The 13,784-nt window shown below is 46.8% G+C and overlaps 1 protein-coding gene across 1 annotated transcript in view; it reads right to left on the bottom strand.

Annotated features, from left to right (window-relative positions):
- Positions 1-13,784, bottom strand: part of PKHD1 (PKHD1 ciliary IPT domain containing fibrocystin/polyductin) — a 588,229-nt gene that overhangs the window by 533,797 nt on the left and 40,648 nt on the right. The window contains exons 14-21 of the mRNA XM_075554069.1: positions 13,506-13,620; positions 11,753-12,031; positions 10,758-10,847; positions 10,559-10,649; positions 7,182-7,324; positions 3,951-4,078; positions 1,836-2,011; positions 317-455 (exon numbers count right to left, since the gene is read on the bottom strand). Coding sequence (XP_075410184.1) covers positions 317-455; positions 1,836-2,011; positions 3,951-4,078; positions 7,182-7,324; positions 10,559-10,649; positions 10,758-10,847; positions 11,753-12,031; positions 13,506-13,620 — 1,161 coding nt within the window. The remainder of the gene's footprint in view (positions 1-316; positions 456-1,835; positions 2,012-3,950; positions 4,079-7,181; positions 7,325-10,558; positions 10,650-10,757; positions 10,848-11,752; positions 12,032-13,505; positions 13,621-13,784) is intronic.

Genomic DNA, 13,784 nt, shown 5'->3' with positions numbered 1-13,784 from the left:
TTTTCAAAAGATTTCACTAGAAACTAAGGACTCTCGCCCTTGAAGCCCCATTAGTTCTCAAGGGAGGGTCTCAAGATTTGCAGACTGAGCATCTCTTTGGCCCTCATCAGAACTACACATGCTCAGTTCCCCACCTCCCAGACCTACCCACCGGACGGCACACTTTAGGATGGAGCCCAGTTGTTTGTGTTGTAATAAGTCCTCAGGATGAATCGGACACTGCTTTACACAACAATACAGGTAGTATGACCAGGTAAACACCTCCCCTCCCTCTGTACCCCTCAACCCAACTAGCAAGCCAAAGACCACTCCGTACCGTGCAGTGATGAGCGGGAGCTCCGAGCCACACCCTGCCAGCCAGAACGTTGCATTGTAGACAGGAGAGGACCCAACAACCGAGACGGATTCCACCAGATTCCCGCCTGGTCTCGTTGTTGCAGAATCTGCCTGAGAAACTAGAGAGCACAAGCCAAGTCTCAGTAACCAGGATGGGAGAGCTGCCGTGTGGAATCCCCCAGGGAGATAGGAAGCTACTGAGACCTTCGTACCCACCGCCACTGAGTCTGTGCTGACTCATTGTCACTCTACTTAGGGTTTCTGAGAATGGACATCTTCCCGGGGCACTCGAGAGCCCCCCCCCCCAAGGGCTCCTCTCTGCAGCTGTGCAAGGTCCAAGCACAAGAGAGAAGAGGGGTCTGGTTTATAGATAGACTTCAGTCACAGGCTTAGTAACCCTCGGAGTCTGTGCTTGGAGAGAACGAGATGCTACAAAGAACAGCATAGTTAAGCCCCAGTATCGCACGAGATTTGGTGGAAAAAGGAAAGTGAGTGAAAGGTGGGAGCTTGAAGTCCTGAAGGCAAATGACATTACTTTGTCTTGGTGATGGGCCAGCACTGGAAGGACCTCTCATGAGCATGCTGTCCCAAAGCAGAGCGGTCAAGAGACGCGGCCAGTCTTGCACTCTGAATGAGCAGAATTGGGATAGACGGAGAGAAGGATGGGGGCATGCTCTTGAGAATTTACTCATCCTCCAAACTCTCACTGGATCCGCCTCAAGCGCCCTGATTCAGACCCCCTGTCCATTCTCGATGCCCAGATTTGGCTGTGTTCTTCCAGTCACTGTGTTATGCAGCAGATAGGAAGGGATAACGTGGTGGGAAAGGCCTGATGGATCAATAATGATTAATATCAACTGTTTCTATTAACTGAGCACTGACAGGGACTTTGAAAGGTGCTCTGTATTATAATTATGCTCCAGTTTATCTTTGGAGAAATCCAGGGGGACTTGGTTCTCCACACCCCATTTTATAGATGAGAACATCAATGTTACCCGTCAACAATGAGGACCTTGGGGTAAGAGCAGGGTACTTAACATGACCAAGGGGCAGTACCAAAGCAAAATAAAACTCACTGTCCCTGAGCCCACTCTGACTCCTAGCAGAGGCCTGCTGGTGAAGTGGGCCACTCACTGGACTGCTAACCACAAGGTCAGCGATTCAAATCTCCCAGGGAGAAAGATGAGGCTTTCTGCTCTCCTAAAGATTTAAAGTCTTGGAAACCCACAGGCAATCTTACTCTGTCCTGTAGGGTCGTTTTCAGTGCCAGCACAGAAGCCAGTAATGAAGGCAGGCATCATAGTTAATCAGACTGAAGAGGGACTGGCAGGTTAAGAGAGGCCCTAAGGTTGCACTATCTCCCTTGCTGAACAGAGCCAGGCACCATGGACAAGGCCTTGCCTGGCCTCCCCTCATTCAAAGCACAGCAGCCCCAAGCAGGTGAGTTCAGGTAGGCTTTTGGTGGGTGGCCCATGCGAGAGAGAGGCTCTGGCCATCACCTGTTAGGTTTGTGTCCGTGAGGATGATTTCATCCATGCAGAAGGGGCCCGTCTCCTGAGTCAGCGGGAGGAGGTCTATCCGATGAATCAGCATGGGGCCGTTTGCTGGGGGAGGCTTCAGAGCCCCAGAGGCATGCACACAAGTCTCCCAGAGGTCAGTGCAGGTGAAGAGCCAGCTGGAAATAGCAGTAAGCCTCTCAGTGTACAGCCCCAATCCTCCCCACCACAGCCCTGCATCCCAAATCTGAGAGTCTGTGCACTGCAAGGCCAGGAGAGCCCCCAGAACCCCTCGGCACAGGTTCTCCTGCATGCAAACAAGCCCTCCCCCAAACCCCACCACATCCAAGTGGGGTTCAGCTCAGCTTTTGCTCCACGACACTCCTTCCACTTGGCAATGACTCCAACTCGACTCTCAGAAGCCTTAGTGTATCGGGATAGAGCCATCTGCCATTCAAAAGCAGATCTCCAGGCCTTCTGTCAGAGGAGCCTCAGACATTGAAGCTTTTGCTTCTCCGCTGCGCCTCCTTGCTGACTGCGTCACCCAGGGCCTCCTGGATGTCACTCTAGGGAATTACACTGTAAGTCAAGCGTTCCCTCTGGACACTCAAAGCCAGCCGTATCTTTAAATTATACCGTAAGTGTGTGTCTAAAGCAGATTATATCTTAAGGATCTAACCACAGAGAAGACTGGTACACCTCAGCGTCACTGAACTCATTTAGATGTAAAACCGCGAGCAAATCTCCTGAGAGGCCTTTGGAAAGAGCATTGAATCAAGGGGTCATGATGTCTGGATGGTCCTCTGGTTCTTTTGTTCTCTCACTGAATGAACTTTCTGAGGCCCAAACCAAACCCATGGCTGAGCCAATTCCAACTGCCCCCTAAGGTTCCCAGGGCTGTCATCTTTATGGAAGCAGACTGCCTCGTCTTTCTCTGGTGGAGCAACTGGTGAGCTTGAACTGCCAGCCAGCGGGGTTGGCAGCCAAGCACTTAACCCCTGAGCCACCCAGGATCCTGAATGAACTTTCATGAATCACAAAATCTCTCAGCCCCCAATTTCCTCCTCTGTAATGACAAGGGCTGTTCTCTAAGGTCTCACAAGTATGATGTTCTGTGATCGGATTTTTATGAGAAATGCCATATTTCTAGGAAATACTAGATTCTTAACAGGGGCCCTGGTGGTGGAGTGGGTGGTTGCGTGTGGGGCAGTGATCCTCACGGGCAGCAGTGTGAAACCAACAGCAGCTCCTATGGAGAAAGACTGGGCTTTCTACTCTCCAAAAGAGGCACAGCCTCAGAAACCCAAGTTACAGTGGTGGTGAGTCAGCATTGACTCGGTGGCAGTGAATTTGGAGTTTGGTTCAACTGCTGAAAACAAACACAGTTAGTAGAGTCCACTGTGGCTCAGGGTGACCCCGGGTGTCTCAGAGTAAGCCTGGTCCCTGGGGGGTTGTGGCTGTGGCCTTCAGGAAGCAGATGGCCAGGTCTGTTTTCCAAGATACCTTTGGGTATACCCCAATAGCCTCTCCCCTTTCATTCAATAGCCCAGTGTTTTAACCATTAGCACCTCGTAACAACTAACTGTGGTCAAATCTAACTTCTTTGTCAAAGAAAATTTGTCCAAAACCCAGGTTGAGGACCAGATGGAAGAGCCCTAGTACACAGGAGTTATCCCCTGAGACGTTCACCACAAAGCCCCTGGATTCATCCCACCAGCGGTGAGTGCTGTGGAGAATGAGGAGGTAAGGATTCAGAGTCTCGGAAAAGCAAAAGGACCGCTCTACACCATCCTACAGCATTGCTGAGTCCAAATCAGCTCAATGACAAGGAGTTTGAGGCTTTGGGTGAGTACCTCCGGTGGACCTTTGTCCTCACAGAGCTAAACAATCACAGTCAGCTGCACTCCTTCCATAACGGGACACCAGCGGGACACCATTGATAAAACTCCTATCCTGGCGAAATCGCCACATGGCAGTCGAAAACCGCATACCCTAGCTTGTCGCGCGCTTTCCAAAAATCAGGACTTTTTTAAAACGCCGCTGGACGCGGAAAAAAATTGTTAAAAATTGCGACTGTCCTGCCAAAAGCGGGATGTCTGGTCACCTTAGCTTAGCTACCTGTCAGATCTAGGCTCCGTGGGACTCCAGTCACAGGTGATGTTCTTTATGAGGCTTTGGAATTCTACTGTGAAGGTCAAGGTCATCTTCAGGGTGTCCTTCCTGGAGCCTTTGTATGCAAAGCAGAGCTAGAGACATCAAACAAGTCCATCAGTCCTACCAGTGCAAAAGCAGCCACGCAGCCAGAAAACCTATACACCTAGCATCTTATGTCTGACTAAAGAGTTAAAGGGCACAGGCCCCCCTGCCTGCCCTGCCCTCCCTATCATGCACACTCCAGCTGGAAAAGCAAACAGTTTTGATTAAATTCTTTGTTCGGTAGAGAGTTGTTCAGTTCCTAGTGCTGTGCTTAGCAGTGAAGATTTGATTGAAAATAAAGAATCTTGGCTTCCTGGCTCACATAGAAGGTAGCTGTTCTTACCCACTTACCTGTACAACTTGACATGTGACTTCCGTTGTGACTTCTCTAACCTTCAGTTCAATACTGCTCCCAGGCATTCCTGCTTCCTAACTCTAGGTTACGTTTGGAATTGTTCAATGTAAGAAAACATTAATGCTGCCATTGTCAGTGTTGGCATTTAGGGCGTTTTGAGTCAATCCTTTGCTATGAAGGCTATCCTGTACATTGCAGGAGTTTCTTCAGCATCCTTGCCTTCTACCCATTAGACAGTAATAGCACCCCAGCCCCAGTTCACTTGTGACAACCAAAAACACTTCCAGATATGGGCAGGTCTCTCTTAGCAGGCAAAGTCTCCCTCCTTTAGAATGGCTGGTCAAGATGGGGAGCTGGAAGGTGGGTGTTGGTCCCAATTTGAGTATACTGGATCCCACTGCAGCCCAACTAGAAGGAGACTTTAAACCCCTGCCAAGAGCTCGGTGGCCCAGCAAGGCTTGCTCTGGATTTCAAAGGCCAAATGACCAGTGTCCAATTTTTAAAAGGCACCCCAGTTGCCAAAGCAGACGATTTAAGCTGTGCTCAAAAGATAAGCCAGTAAACCTATCAATTATAACGGTTACGATGATACGAGTCACAGAGGATTGTTGCTAGGGTTCCAACTCTTAAAGGTTGGTGTTGTTGTTAGGTGCCATCTAGTCAGCTACAACCCACAACTAGTCTATACACAACAGGGTGAAAACCGCGTGGTCCTGCGCCAACCTCACAGAGATGGCTGTGCTTGAGCCTACTGATACAGCCACTGTGTCCACCCATCTCCTTGAGGGCCGTGCTCCTTTTAGCTACCCCTCCACTTTACCAAACATGATGTCCTTCTCCAGGGACTGGTCTCTCCTGATAGCATGTCCTTCTCCAGGGGCTGGTCTCTCCTGACAACAGTCTTGCCATCCTTGTCTTTAAGGAGCACTCTGGCCATACTTCTTCCGAGACAGATTTGTTTTTCCATGTAGCAGTCCATGATACTTTGAATATTCTTCTCCAGCACATTAAAATGCACCCTTCCTTATTGAGTGTTCAACTTTCAAATGCACGTGAGACAATTGAATATACCATGGCTTGGGTCAGGTACATCTAGTCCTCAAAGTGACATCCTTACTTTTCAACTCTCTTAAAAGATCTCATGCAGCAGATTGACCTAATGCAACAAGCCTTTTGGAAATTTTCACCAAGGTTTTTTTTTTCATCACAAAAATACACCTGCTTATTTTTGAGCAGTGCTGTCCTTTGAGAATTTGTTGGAAAACCTTTCCCCATCCACCCTATGGCTAGAAGCTGACCCCTTCAAACTTCTTTGTATTGCCAAAGAACACTGAAACAGAACACAGCATGAATCCCTCAAAGATACCAAAACTGCCCTTGTGATGTGGTATTGATTGAAGAACACAGCATTCTTAGAAGGGTTTAAGAGATGGAAACACCTCCTTCAGGAGACTATTGACCTAGATGGGCTATATGTCCAAAAGCATATGTGGTAGTTATATAATTTCATGTCAACTTGATAAATAAAGTCAAAGGCTGGAGTCTAGTCTGTTGATCAGGTTAAAGCCTGACGATGCCTCCTTGTGGGTGTGACTGTCTCATGAGAAGGATTACGGGAACTTTGTCTTTCCCTCTGTTTCACCTTCTTGTTGAAGAGCCATACTCGAGAGCTGGAGGAGCCACGTGGAGACCCTCACCAGGGCTGAGATGCATCCACCACTGCCACTGGATCCACAAGACTTGGCACCCACCAGCCGTTGGTCTTCCTGAATTTTGCATCACTGTCGTGACTGTGTGAGTCTGAAGAAGGATTTATGGACTAATATTGGACTTATGGGCTATTATCAGACTTACGGACTTGATCTGGCCTGGGCTGGGATGTTGTTGTCTTGATATAGAATGAATCTTTGATATAAAGGTCTTTCTTACACATATATGAGTGTCAATGAATTTGTGTCTCTAGTCAAACTGGACTAACACAGCATAGCTTCACATTTTTTTCATTTTCCTTTAGTAAAAGTGTCTATGATTTTATAGCAACACTTTTTGACTTATCCTTCTATAACAAATAGAAATACCCTGCTGGTTCTCCAGTGCAAATATGTCACTAGATTATCTCATTGAATCTTTGCCACAGGAGCTGCTGCTGTTGGCAGGTGACATCAACTCAGTTCTGACCCACAGCTTCCATTGTTGGACGATCTTCAGCAAAATTTTACTCTCATGTGAAATCATCCATATTGTTCTATAATTTGTGAATTCTATTGGGTTATCTTTCTTTGGAATGAGTACAAATACGACTCTCTTCAGTCAGCTGGCCAAGCAGCTACCTTCAAATTTTCTTGGCATAAGTGAAGGAATAATAAGGTGCTCTACCTTTTTGTTTGAGTGCTTTGAAGAGGCAGAGCCCCTTGTTTCAAAGTTTATGGACACGTGATCTAACATATAATATACTGAGGGGAGACACTGGGAGCATGCAGGATGCAAACCCAGATAGTCTGACCACAGATTTTGAATTTTGTGCCTGGAGGAAAACAAACTACTGAAGCCTATGCAAATGTCTTTAAGTGTCACAGCTGATACAGAGGCCTTTCAAGTAACAAAGTACTCGTGTGGGCGGGGCTGTCTATTAGGTCCATCCCTGAAAGGGAAGGTAGGAGGCGTAGAACTTCAGCCAGAAACCCCATCAGCAAATCACAGAAATCCCTATTTGGTGCCTCTGGCTTTTTCAGTCTCAGAAAAGTAGAACCCATCCCCGTCTATCCACCTTGCCTGGAAACATGAGGACTGCTACTTACATGTGTGTAGTGGTCTAACAGATAGCCCTTCTGGCCAGCCGGGGGTGTCAGGACAAGGTGTCGGGGCTGACAGAGGCTGAACCTCCCGCAGAAGGACTCCGAAGCAGTGAGGAGGTCCCTGTCATAGCTGGAACCTTGTGGGCCTGGAAGATGGTTCACATAAAAGAGAATGTGGTTCGAAATCACAGACAAGGAGAAAGGCAGTCATCAATGTAAAACCCGACAGACTTGCCCAACATATGTGCAGAGGATGGATTGCCATTTCACCTTGACATTGGCCTCTCGGTCACAGGGAGAACTGTCAGGTCATGGGGTGGTCTGTTCCCAGAGCCAGAAAGCTCTAGTCATGAAAAAGTATTGTCTGCTGCAGAGAACTGAGAATGTATCACCATTGCTATACATACCGTGACATTAAACACTGTTCAGAAGCAAAGATATAAAGAGTATTGATTGAAATTATCCAGGGCTCATGAGGGAGGGGGGAGCAGGGAGGAAAGGGAAAAAAAGAGCACCTGATGCAAAGGGCTTAAGTGGAGAGCAAATGCTTTGAAAATGATTAGGGCAAAGAGTGTACGGATGTGCTTTATACAATTGATGTATGTAAATGTATGGATTGTGATAAGAGTTGTATGAGCACCTAATAAAATGTTTTTTAAAAAATTTTAAATAAAACCTCTAGTCAATAGCAGTTAAAAAAACAGAAATATTTGAAAAGAACTAGGTATTGTTGACAAATAAAATCTGTCACACTCTCACTTTAAAAAAATAAATAGAGGCCCAAGGTCCTTCCGCCACCTTAATACTTGACCTATAAATATAGACACATATATCTATTTCCCCATCCTCCTATATATATCTACTCAAACACTCCCTCAATGCATGAATACCTTCTTTTATTAAATTGGAACTCTATGATGCTCACTCTCCCGACACAACGGCTGGAGCCAAAGTGGGTGAACAAGTAAATGTGGTGAAGAAAGCTGATGGTGCCCGGCTATCAAAAGAGATAGTGACTGGGGTCTTAAAGGCTTGAAGATAAACAAGCGGCCATCTAGCTCAGAAGCAACAAAGTCCACATGGAAGAACACACCAGCCTGTGTGATCAAGTGGTCCCAAAGGGATCAGTTACCAGGCATCAAAGAACAAAAAATCATATCATTGACTGCACACCTCCATGATAGGATCGCTGAAGACAAATGGGTGCATAAGCAAATGTGGTGAAGAAAGCTGATGGTGCCCGGCTATCAAAAGAGATAGTGTCTGGGGTCTTAAAGGCTTGAAGGTGAACAAGCGGCCATCTAGCTCAGAAGCAAATAAGCCCACATGGAAGAAGCACACCGGCCAGTGCGATCACGAGGTGCCCAAGGGACCAGGTATAAGGCATCATGCAAAAAAAAAAAAAAAAGATATAAGTGTGTGTGTATGTATGTGTATATATGTGTATATGTATATATGTATGTATATATATGTATATATATCATATTAAATGAAGGGGGAAGTGCAGAGTGGAGACCCAAGGCCCAAGTGTCGACCAATGGAGATCCCCTCATAGAGGGGTTTAGGAGAGGAGATGGGTTAATTAGGGTGTGAGGTAGTATCGATGAAGAACACAGCTTTCCCCCGGATCCTGGATGCTTCCTCCCCCCAACTACCATGATCCGAATTCTACCTTGCAGGGCTGGATAGGACAGAGGCTGTACACTGGTGCATATGAGGGTTGGAGGTACAGGGAATCCAGGGTGGATGATACCTTCAGGACCAAGGGTGTGAGGGACGATGCTGGGAGAGTGGAGGGTGAGTGGGTTGGAAAGGGGGAACTGATTACAAGGATCCACATGTGACCTCTTCCCTGGGAGAGGGACAGTAGAGAAGGGGGGAAGGGAGACTCCGGATAGGGCAAGATATGACAAAACAACGATGTATAAATTACCAAGGGCATATGAGGGAGGGGGGAATAGGGAGGGAGGGGGGAAAAAAAAAGAGGACCTGATGCAAGGGGCTTAAGTGGAGAGCAAATGCCTTGAGAATGATTGGGGCAGGGAATGTATGGATGTGCTTTATACAATTGATGTATGTATATGTATGGATTGTGGTAAGAGTTGTATGAGTCCCTAATAAAATGTAAAAGAAGAAAAGAGAAAAAAATGATTAGGGCAAAGACTGTACGGATGTGCTTTATACAATTGATGTATGTGTATGCATGAACTGTGAAAAGAATTGTATGAGCCCCAATAAATTGTTAAAATTAAAAAAAATACATATTTTTAATCAGAATAAAAAATAAATAAATAAATAAAGAGTATTGATTGGATTTTAGTTCATCTTAGTGGTAGTTTTAAAAATGCACGCTCACATTTTAAGGATTTATTAAGGCCGTGCGCTCCTGTTGGTGAAGAATACTGAAAGTACCATGGACCACTAGGACCATCTGTCTTGAAAGAGAAACCCATCTGTCTCAAAAAGACACACGCAGAGTGCTCCTTCAGGCAAGAATGAAAAGGCTTCATCTTGTCTATGCTGGGTATTTGGCAGACCTTGGAGAAGGAGAAGGACCTCATGCTTGGTAACATGGAGAGGCAGGGAAAATGAGGAAGACCTTCCACAGGATAGACTGGCAAATGGCTTCACCAAAACCACCCTCAGCAACTCTCTCAGGTAACAACTCCTTCGGATGAGATTCAGACATTAATTGGGCAAGAGCTGTCCTGTCTTGCTGGTTGCCCATTTAGTCAATGGGCACAGTGAGGAGCATTGGGTGGCAGGGTAGTACAAACAGTTAAGCACCTGGATACTTACTTAAAGGTTAGAGGATCAAGCCCACCCAGAGACACTTCAGAAGGAAAGCCAGACAGATGTAAAAAACAGCCGCTGAAAATTCTACAGAGCATAGGCCTACTCTGATACTCAATGTCCTTATGAGTTGGAATCAGCAACTGAACTAACTGCTCCACTGGACCGCTCAGGAAGAATGCCTTCCTTCCTCCTGGTATCCTCACCAAGCATCTCCCTCCCAGCCTCCCAAGCACCTAGCCAAGCCACTGGGCTGCTCCAAAGCCAAGTCCAGTTTCCATAGCTTCGTTTGACTCTGTTGGCACCCTGGAGAGGAAGTGAAACTTGCTCCCATTTTACAGAACAAGGGTGAAAGAAGACAACATTGGGAAACCAAACACATGCCGACCCACTTAATTCTAATTCATAGCCCCCCTGTGTAGGGTTTCTGGGTCGAAATCTTCACGAGAACAAACAGCCTCATCGTTCTCCCCCAGAGAGGCTAGTGGGGTTGAACTGCTGACCGTCTGGTCACCATCCCGAAAAGTAACCCCCTCTGCCACCAGGGCTCCCAGGAAAGTCAGAATTTGTCACACTACAGATAACACCTTGTTCGAATCCAAGCCGAAGGAGGATGCCAGCTGAAAGTGGTTCCAGTTTGCATTTTACTCCAAGTAACTCCTCTAGGGCTGCTTGAATCTATTCAGAGGGGGAAAGCAATCATGAATAAATAGATAAATACCACAAGTTCCTCCTGTTGCATAAAGACCACCTGTTGTTATCTCTACCACTAAGGAAGGCTCTCACCTGATGGGCTGTGGCATTTGCAGGGATCGGCTGGCTAGAGACACTGTCCCAAGTAAGGAGAAAGTTCTCTGCACCAGACACATTCAGCATCTAGAAAGCCAAGGGGGAAAATCAAGGAGACAGTCTCATGAGGTAAGGGAGCCAGAGAGACAGCTGAAGAGCCTGGGACATACTTTCTCACCTTGCTATTTACTTTTTTATTTCAATTCTAAGTTTCTAAACCATCGTCTAAAAATTGCTGGAGAACACAGGTTCCAAAATCATCTTGTCTTAAAGTACTATGTGTGCGTGTGTCTGTCTGTCTTTCTGATTCACCAGCCTCTCTCCCTTCACATCAGAGTGAAACTTCGTTGTTGCCATTGAATGCCAAACATTCAGCTTTGCTGCCAGTTTGGTGCCTCCTGGGGCACCTTGCACGATGCTATGGTTTATAGTTTTTAAATCTCTTATTATTTTCTACTGTGTTCTTTGGTCCTTTGTTTGCATGGCTGATATTTTGACCGTATGCGCTAGAGGGCAAAGTTTGTGTTGAATCATCCTTGTCCACCAAAAAAGGGGCAAAGACGAGTTGGCCAAGAGTTTTCAATGGAAACCTGGGGAGCAACTGAGAGAACCCAAGGCCTGGACTGCTACAAAATAGTCTTAGAAAACAAACATATATGTGCAAATAGGAAGTGAGTTGGGTAGAAGCTGTGGCATTGTGGTGTGTGTTTCTGTGGGGAGGTAATGGAGGTGGTTTGGAGGCCCTCATCTAATACTGGAGGGGGGTGGGATATTCCTAAAAAAGACTTAACTGGAAGTTAAATTTCTAAAATGAATTCAATGGATGACTTTGCATTTTGTCAGGCTATCCTCACCACTCTATTGGATATATGCCATACACCTTAGTGGGCACACACTTTAGTTCTGCTGGCTCCCAGCCAGCGATCCCTCTGCTGGGGTTGAGGCTGCTTTCCTCCAGGTAGTTCCGCACAAGACAGAGAAGAGACACAGACCTGAATTTCAGGTTGCCTCTCTACACGGACTCGGATCTGGTGCTTCTCCCGGAGGTAAGTGCTGACCACGTCGGGATTCAGCCAGGTGTTGTGGATCTGGACGCCAATCTTCAGGCCCCTGCTGGGGGCTATCCCATGATGCTCGGCTTCCAGGTAGTACTTGGCTCCACCTAATAGCTCCAACTTGGGAGTCTTCCGATGTGAGGTCCCTTCCTTCCCATTCTCCTCCCAGGAGTCAAACCAGTCATCAGTGCCCACCTTGAGGGAGGCCATTTCTACCTGTGTTCAAGTAAGCATAGCACAATCAACATGATAAAGTTTCTGGCAGCTCTATCGTGACCAGGAAATGTCTGGGCAGCCACAGCAAGGGAGTTTTGGTCTTCTCCACAGTGGAACTTTCTCTAAAGAACCAGAAAGACTGGCTTCCAACGTCTCGCTGTTGCTAGGTGCTGTTGGGTGGATTTCGCCTCGTAGCAACTCCGTGTGAGTAAATAGAACTGCACGATATGGTCTTCTAGGCTGCAAGCTCGATAGATGCACATCACCAGGTCTGTGTTCATGGAGTCACTGGGTGGGTTAGACCACCATCCTTTAGCAGCCAAGCACTTGACCATTGGGCTACCAGGGCTCCTTTCTCCTTCCCAATAGATGAGCCAACTGCAAGTTGATCTGTGATTGGGTGTAGGCTTTGTCTGTCTGTCTCTATCATCGTCAGAACAGAAATGACTAGCATAAACCTCGAGGTTTATTTGAGGCTATGGATAAAGTGGTATTAAATTTTGAGAGCTCTAGGATGATTTTGTCATGACAAAAATCTAGGGCATTTGTTTCTAACCAACCAACAGGGAAGTTTCATAGAAACATATGAAGAATTCAAGAGAAAAAGTAATTATGGTTCTTTGTCAACATCCCTAATAAATGCTGGCTGCTTGTTAGGGGTTCATTGGCTAACCCTTTGAACTTGATAAGGATAGTGCAGCATAGGACTAGCTACCTGAACTGCCAAAAGAACAAAACAAATCTGTCTGGGAAGAAGTACAGCAAGAAGGCTCCTTCCTTTCACATACTTTGACCAGGTTGTCAGGAGAGACCCCGCCCCTGGAAAAGGGTATCACACTTGGTAAGGCAGAGGGCTGGCAAACGAGAGGAAGACCTTCCACAGGAGGGACTGACACAGTGGCTGCAACAACAGGCTCCAACGTAACAACCGTGAGGGAGAAAGGTGCTGTACCAGTACCGGGAATTATTTCATTCTGCTGTACACAGGGTCTCTGTGGGTCCGAAATGACGCAACGGCACCCAACAACAACAACCACCTCACTACCCAAACTGAGTGGGAAAGGTACACAGTTGGAATCAGGCAAAGCTGGGGTTGAAACTGAAGTGAGCAGCATATACTATCTAAGAGGCTCTGGATTGGCCATGTCATTTCTCTAAGCCTATATTACAAGTTCTCACCTGGAATGCAGAGCTCAGCATACAGACCTGGCCCCCAAAAAGTTGAGATGATTTAGAGTTGAAGTAGGTGAAAGCTCTAACATGATGCCAACCAGGCTCATAGTAAGTGCTCAATAAATAGCAGGTGCCTTCACAGGCAGCCACCCGCTTTCGTACCAGCTAAAATCCCTAGTCGCCTAACAGCAGGTCGCAGTCCTTAGTGGGATTTCCAGCTTTAGATTCGGTTCTTTCTCTTCACCCTTCAGAAGTGATAGACAGTTGAAGAAAAGAAGGACATTGAAAGGAAGGTGGATACCTTGGTCCTCGGATCCTCTGACCGACTGAAGTACAGGACAGCATGACTGTCTGCCTGGATCCAGAAAGTATAGTTATTTGTCTCTGGGGCCACAAAGAACCCGCTGAGTCGTGCTCTGGGAAGCAGAGGAAGGAACACCAAGTCAGGAGAGAACAACCAGAGCCTGTGCAGTGGCCACTCGCTTTTGCTTTTCTTTATGACGATGAAGAAGAAGCTCTTCACCCTGGAGGCATCTGATTGGCCAGCTGACTGCCATTCAGACATCCCAACTCGTAGCGA

The sequence above is a fragment of the Tenrec ecaudatus genome, chromosome 7, assembly GCF_050624435.1.
Source record: "Tenrec ecaudatus isolate mTenEca1 chromosome 7, mTenEca1.hap1, whole genome shotgun sequence".
In the NCBI taxonomy this organism is placed as follows: Eukaryota; Metazoa; Chordata; class Mammalia; order Afrosoricida; family Tenrecidae; genus Tenrec; species Tenrec ecaudatus.
The sequence above is the reverse complement of the archived record's forward strand: the minus strand, read 5'-3'. Positions and strand labels throughout refer to the sequence as shown.